Genomic DNA, 7,500 nt, shown 5'->3' with positions numbered 1-7,500 from the left:
GGACAGCTTGGGGGGAATCTTACTGGGCGGAGGAAACCACTTAGACTGCCACACAACCATTGCAGTACACTAGATTGTATGTGAGATTTCCATCTGCATGTGTGTGTGTGTGTGTGTCCAGCCAGGTTGAGTTGGGTGAGTCTCCCTCCAGTGGTGGGCAGCGGTAGTGCAGGAGACTGTGAGTGGCGGTACTGACTCTAGAGGTAACTGTGACTGGTTTAGCTAACCTGTATCTGCCAGTGAGAGTAGTGTGTGTGGTCTGCAAGGCCCGTGTGCCGGTCTGCTTGAGTGCAGCGTGTACGGACGAGGAGCGTCCAGGGAAAGGTTCCCCACACGCCTGGAAGTTGCGGGTGGGGGCAGATGAGATTAGTTGTGAGTGCGTGTTGTTGTACGTCCTTACCGCCATGCCTGCGGACTGGGAGGCGCCCTGGGGGTTTTCTCAACGATCTGACAGTGCGCTGGAAGATCTCCGAGGACGAGCGAAGGAAGGCGATAGGCCGCACGTCATCTGGCCCTTCCCGCGTCCCCCCTCAGTGTCCCTCCCCGACCCCCTGATCATCAGATGACGTTAGATGTCATCTGATGAACTTGTGATGGAGGAATTCCGGGTGGAATCATATACGGCTCTATGATCCGATGTCCTTATAATTGGAGTATACTACAGAACCCCGCCCCCCCTTCCCCCGAGATGTATGAGGAGGGGGAGGGGCGGCTCCTCCAACAAGTACGAGCCGGAGATACAAAACTACTCAGACACGAGGAGAAGAATAAAACCTCCAGTATGAGAAGAACTTGTAGAGTCAGCAGAAGGAATAAAAGGGAAAGAAAAGAAGATTTAATGATACAAATGTGAAGAGAACTTTTATCAATCACCTTACAATGAATATCATGAGAAGAAGAATAGAAACATTTCATCTCCATTTGTTTCACAATCATAAAAATGTCTTCATATATTTGTATCTTTATCAGGGAAATGTGAAATGTTCCGTCTGAAGACGTCATATCTTCCACTTTCCTCCAGCAGGGGGCTCTCCAGAGTCCATGAAGCTGCCTGTGCAGACTGATCACTACTGCAGTGACATGGTCAGTCCCGTCATGTAGTCTGATCTCCCCTTCTCTTCATCCGCAAGTCATATCTAGCTCCTCCCCCTCACCATGATGGAACATTCTATGAAGCTTCTGCTGAAGAGCCTGGGAGGATAGACGGCACTGCTAGAGGGACCCAACCAGCAGTGACACCCCCCCTCCCCCAGCACAGGAACACAGACACAACTTTGAAGACTTGAATGAACTCCTATTTCCTTATAAAGTGTTTCTTCCATTATAGAGATGAGAGGAGAGCCGAGTCATGTGATCTCTGAGGTGTTCCAGCAGGGGGCTCTCCAGAGTCCATGAAGCTGCCTGTGCAGACTGATCACTACTGCAGTGACATGGTCAGTCCCGTCATGTAGTCTGATCTCCCCTTCTCTTCATCCGCAAGTCATATCTAGCTCCTCCCCCTCACCATGATGGAACATTCTATGAAGCTTCTGCTGAAGAGCCTGGGAGGATAGACGGCACTGCTAGAGGGACCCAACCAGCAGTGACACCCCCCCTCCCCCTCTCACCTAGCACAGGAACACAGACACAACTTTGAAGACTTGAATGAACTCCTATTTCCTTATAAAGTGTTTCTTCCATTATAGAGATGAGAGGAGAGCCGAGTCATGTGATCTCTGAGGTGTCTATCAAGGTGTGCTTCTTCCTGGGGTGACATCTCTGACCCTTTCCTGTACTCAGGACACTACACCTCCAGGGCTGTGTGGGCTTCTCTGATGTTTGGTAGGACGAGACTTCTGGGAGAAACGTTTCCCGTGCTCAGGGCAGGAAAATGGCCTCTTCCCTGTGTGAGGGTTTTGATATTTGACAAGTTCTGATTTCTGTGTAGAACATTTCCCGCACTCAGGGCAGGAAAATAAGCACATAAGCAATTTTTTTCCCCTGAGAGTGGTTACCTGGGGGGTGGAGGGGAGGTTAGGTAGAGTGTTAGGAGGTGAGGATGACACATCCACAAGGCCAGTTGGGGATTACCACATGGTCGTGGCTTCGCTCTCTTCAATAGAGCCCACCCCCCTCCAAGAGGAAGTCTTCAGGTGCTGGGTCACATCATGCACATAAGCCACTGCCCTGGACCTGTAAAGCACCCTGTGGCTAACCACAATGCATTACACCAAGTGTCAAGGTGGGCACCTAGTGCCCTAAGCAACATTACAGGCTGGCCCAGCAAGGTCCGGGTATGGTCACTCTCAGGTGGGTCCTGCGTCCAGCGTGTCACTAAGCCCTGCGTCCAGCGCGTCACTAAGCCCTGCGTCCAGCGCGTCATTAAGCCCTGTGTCTAGCAGGGGGGGGGGGGCCCGGCCTAAAGCCGTGTAAGGGGCCCTAAAATTTCTGATGTCTGCCCTGAGGTCCGGGTATGGTCCACAAAGCAACAGCCCGAGGGGTACTGATCCGGAAACTGGGAAGTAGCCGCCGTGGCTGGACATGGCCAGAAGAACTTGAGAGAAGAATCGATGAGACAAAAGGTCACTAAACTACCACACATCTCCATCAGTAGAGAGGAGACGTCCATCACCTAAGGACACTAGCCAAAAAAATGAGGATTTCCTGAAGGGGGAGGGGCTATATGAGGAACCTCACAGTGTCCAATCATCTGATATCTGCATATAGAAGTCTCTGGATCTGCCTGTGTCCTGTGCTTTACCATCAAGAAAACAGCTTTGCCCACGTGTGTCTCATCTGATGTTCAGCATGAGGGGAGTTCCATTAAAAACTTTTTCCACACTCAGGAACATGGCTTCTTCCCTTGGCCAAGAAGATGGATCTTCTGTAAAAACATTTCCCTCACTCATGGGAATAAAACTCCTCCTTCATGTGAGATCTATAATGACTGAAGATTTATGCAGAAAACGTTTCCCACGGTCAGTGCAGGAATAGGGCTTCTCACCCCAGTGCAAACTCTGAAGACTGCAAAGAGAGCCCTTGTGTAAAAAACAAAAACAAAAAAACGTTTCCGGCACTCAGGATTCTCTCACGGGTGTGAACTCTGATGCTTAGTGAGACACCACTTCTGTGAAAAACCTCTCCCGCACTCGGAGCATGAATATGGCTTTTCCTTCAGGTGCGATTTCTGATGATTGAAAAGAGTGCCCGCGTGCGAATAACTTTTCCCGCACTCGGGGCAGGAAAATGGCTTCTCGCCTGTGTGTGATCTCTTATGATTGGAAAGAGAGGCCGCTTGTGAAAAACTTTTCCCGCACTCAGGGCAGGAAAATGGCTTCTCGCCTGTGTGCAATCTCTTATGCGTGTTAAGAGAGCTCCTCATTGTAAAACATTTCCCGCACTCAGAGCAGCAATATGGTTTATCCCCCGTGTGCAGTGTCTGATGTTTGGTAAGACTGGTCTTAAGTAAAAAACTTTTCCCGCACTCAGAGCAGGAATACGGCTTTGTCCCCGTGTGGGATGCGTAATGTGTGACAAGTTTCTTTTTATGGAAAAAACATTTCCCACACTCATAACAGTTAAGATACTTGCCACCCATGTGAGAACTCAGATGAACACAAAAAGTTGCTTCAGAGCTAAAAATTTCCCCGCACTCGGGGCAGGAAAATGTCTTCTCCCCCTGAATTCCGGCACCATCCCCCACAGGACGAGGTTTCTCAGAGTCAGAGGGATTCCATGCTCTATCCACACTGTGAAGTCCACCATCCATAGCTGAGCTCATTGTCTCTTCTCCCGCACAATCTGCTGTGATGTCCTCATCTTCCATCTTACAACCTGGAGATAAAGTCAGAGGATCCTTTGAGGGTTTCTCCATGGCGTGTCCTGGAAACATAGAAACACATGATGGAGAGATATGAGAGGGTTAGATGACTTCACTCAACATTCCATCTGGATCAGGAGGTCTGAGGGAGCAGATGTTCTCTGTGGAGGTCCCAACCAGCTGGGACTCCTCCCCTCTTCAGTTCAAGGGACTTTGGTCCTCCTCCCAGATCACTTCTACATTTACACAGCCTTGTCAGAAGAGGAGGAGCCAACGGAGACTGGTAGGAGCATGCTCTTCACCCAACCACAAGCCTAGGCACTGGGTCATGTGACCTCTGAGGAACAAGACATGTAGACCCTTCACCACAGAACAAGTGACCCCAGGCCTAGGCTTCTGGTGATGAGCAGCACTGGAGGGAGCTTGGAGAAGTATGTTCTCCTGGAAAGAGAAGTGTTTCAGTCTTTGTTACTTTTCATCCCAACAAGACTGATAATAGAGTTTTATGTTTAGCTAGAAGTCTGCTGGAAGACGAGGAACCGACCTAAGAAAGGCCCAATCTGTGTCCTCATATCTGTGCTCCTGGAACTAGGAGTGACACCCAACCCAATACTGCCAGCTGAACCCCAGGACGGGTATCAGTACAGGGAGGTGACCATTACCAACCTACTATTGGCTGATATCACTCAGATCCCGGCCTACTCTGGACCAATCAGTGTGCAGGAACAGAGCAGAGATAAGAGAAGAATATATTATGGGTCACCTGTGCTGATCTCTGTAGGAGTGTCCTCCTCTTTGATTGTCCTCGTCATTCCATCCTCCTCTTTAAATGTCCTCATCGTTCCATCCTCCTCTATGAGTGTCCTCGTAGTTCCATCTTTTTCTATGAGTGTCCTCGTCATTCCATCCTCCTCCGTATGTTGCTGATCATCCCTCACATACGTCTCTTCTACTTCACCCTCAACTTTCATCTTCATCAGATCTTCACCCTAAACCAACAGAATGGCAGAAAGTCTCATCTTGTAGAGTCCACACATCATCTCCACATGTCAGAGTCTTCAATCACTCAACTCCACCTACCTGGTCATGATGGGGGATGGCGTGGTCCTCCTGTGTGGAATCCCGCGAATACAGAGGACGGGGACATCTCTCTGGTGGGTTCCTGTAGCTGGATGACTCCTCCATAATATTCTTGTAGAGATCCTTGTGTCCTTCAGAAAGCTCCTTCATCACTCCATACTCCTCATCCTCCTCTTTATACTCTTCTTTCATATCATTATAGTCCCCGAGGTTTCCAATCTGAATATATAATAAAACATTCATTGTATCAAACACGCTTCTGTACAATCATCATCATCAATATCACCGACACACACAATGATACCGTCACCATCCAGACACATCCCTTGTCTGTTCCTGGATCATGTCCCAGAATTCCCGGCACCACTCACCTCTCCTGTCAGCAGCTCCATCATCTTCTTGATGACTTCCAGAATCTTCTCGATGTTGGCTCTCTCAGGTTTTAGGGAGTCACATGGAGGCACTGTGATGGTCACATGATAACCTGACTTCAGAAGAGGAAAACTCTGGATGGAGAAACCAATAGGAATATCATGTTAGAATCCCAGAATCCTCCTCACCTCTCCGGTCAGGTCTGTGTATTATTAATAGAGATAAGAGTGATGTCATGTGACTAGTGATGGTGGAACTTGCTATTTAAGTCAATAGAAGGTGAATCTTAGAAAGAAATTATCTCCATGTTTAAGGCTCATGGACAAGGGATTGTCATACAAGGGAGCTGGGCTCTGCTCTGGGGACATGTACCAATAACAACAATTATAAAAGTAACATTCAGCGGGGAGATGCCCTCCATTTTATGCCTCATTTGAGAGTGACATGTATGCCTGTTTTGTAGGCCACATTCGAAGAGGGAGAGATGAGGAATTTTTTGATTCTAAAAGAAATGATACATTGGATGGAGACCGAGACACAAAGCAGAGATTGTACGCGCATCATGTAAGCCTTTCTAGAAGACAGAGAGAGCGGTCATTATTTATCCAGACATTAAAACTATAGTGGATTATGTCAGAGCAGAAATATTAGAGACACGCTGGACATCATGTAAGCCTTTTTAATAAGCCGCATTTGAGGTGTGAGGGACGAGGACATTTTTATGTAAAATAAAAATTGCTTTGGTCAGAGACAGAAGGCAGAAATATTGTACAGGAAGCAATGGATCAGTGGCAGGAGACGATATTGGATAGCAGGCAACCAGATGTTAATGGATGGCAGGTCAGCAGCAGGAGATATTATCATCATTACTATTATACAGGATTTATGTAGTAGGAGGGACTAGAGATACAAAAGGTAATAATTGTGTAGTTAGTGGAAGCAGTAAAAGGGACAGTTATTATGTGGAGGTGGGATAGACTTCCCTGAAGAAATAAGTTTTCAAGGATCCCCTCAAGGTGGACAGAGTAGGAGATAAGCAGACAGATTGGGTTAGGGAGTTCCAGAGAACGGGAGAGGCTGGAGAGCAGGAGGTCTTGAGAGGAGTTTAGAGGACAATTTGGGTGATATTTTGAGATGAGGTGGGTGATGTAGTCGGGGGCAGGATTGTAGATGGCTTTGTATGTTGTTATTAGTATTCTGAATTTTATTAATTTGGCAAATGGGAGCCAGTGGAGGGATTGGTGGAGAGGGGTGGGGGATGGGAGCCAGATGAGGGTTGGATGGAGAAACCAATAGGAATATCATGTTAGAATCCCAGAATCCTCCTCACCTCTCCGGTCAGGTCTGTGTATTATTAATAGAGATAAGAGTGATGTCATGTGACTAGTGATGGTGGAACTTGCTATTTAAGTCAATAGAAGGTGAATCTTAGAAAGAAATTATCTCCATGTTTAAGGCTCATGGACAAGGGATTGTCATACAAGGGAGCTGGGCTCTGCTCTGGGGACATGTACCAATAACAACAATTATAAAAGTAACATTCAGCGGGGAGATGCCCTCCATTTTATGCCTCATTTGAGAGTGACATGTATGCCTGTTTTGTAGGCCACATTCGAAGAGGGAGAGATGAGGAATTTTTTGATTCTAAAAGAAATGATACATTGGATGGAGACCGAGACACAAAGCAGAGATTGTACGCGCATCATGTAAGCCTTTCTAGAAGACAGAGAGAGCGGTCATTATTTATCCAGACATTAAAACTATAGTGGATTATGTCAGAGCAGAAATATTAGAGACACGCTGGACATCATGTAAGCCTTTTTAATAAGCCGCATTTGAGGTGTGAGGGACGAGGACATTTTTATGTAAAATAAAAATTGCTTTGGTCAGAGACAGAAGGCAGAAATATTGTACAGGAAGCAATGGATCAGTGGCAGGAGACGATATTGGATAGCAGGCAACCAGATGTTAATGGATGGCAGGTCAGCAGCAGGAGATATTATCATCATTACTATTATACAGGATTTATGTAGTAGGAGGGACTAGAGATACAAAAGGTAATAATTGTGTAGTTAGTGGAAGCAGTAAAAGGGACAGTTATTATGTGGAGGTGGGATAGACTTCCCTGAAGAAATAAGTTTTCAAGGATCCCCTCAAGGTGGACAGAGTAGGAGATAAGCAGACAGATTGGGTTAGGGAGTTCCAGAGAACGGGAGAGGCTGGAGCGCAGAAGGTCTTGAGAGGGGGTT

At 47.2% G+C, this 7,500-nt stretch overlaps 1 protein-coding gene and 1 pseudogene across 1 annotated transcript; both read right to left on the bottom strand.

Annotated features, from left to right (window-relative positions):
- Nucleotides 1-406, bottom strand: part of LOC108801883 — a 22,574-nt pseudogene extending 22,168 nt beyond the window's left edge.
- A 2,661-nt stretch (nucleotides 407-3,067) lies between these two features.
- LOC108801882 (oocyte zinc finger protein XlCOF8.4-like) lies at nucleotides 3,068-6,587 on the bottom strand (the record flags this gene model as incomplete). The annotated part of the gene is made up of 6 exons (XM_018573792.1): nucleotides 3,068-3,861; nucleotides 4,563-4,594; nucleotides 4,685-4,788; nucleotides 4,880-5,098; nucleotides 5,251-5,385; nucleotides 6,582-6,587. Coding segments are annotated over 6 exons (1,290 nt in total), but the record flags the coding sequence as incomplete, so codon positions are not given.
- Between the last annotated feature and the right edge of the window lie 913 nt (nucleotides 6,588-7,500).

This window comes from Nanorana parkeri, unplaced genomic scaffold, assembly GCF_000935625.1.
Source record: "Nanorana parkeri isolate BGI_ZX_2015 unplaced genomic scaffold, ASM93562v1 scaffold2546, whole genome shotgun sequence".
NCBI lineage: Eukaryota > Metazoa > Chordata > Amphibia > Anura > Dicroglossidae > Nanorana > Nanorana parkeri.
This window is presented reverse-complemented; position numbering and strand designations above follow the sequence as displayed.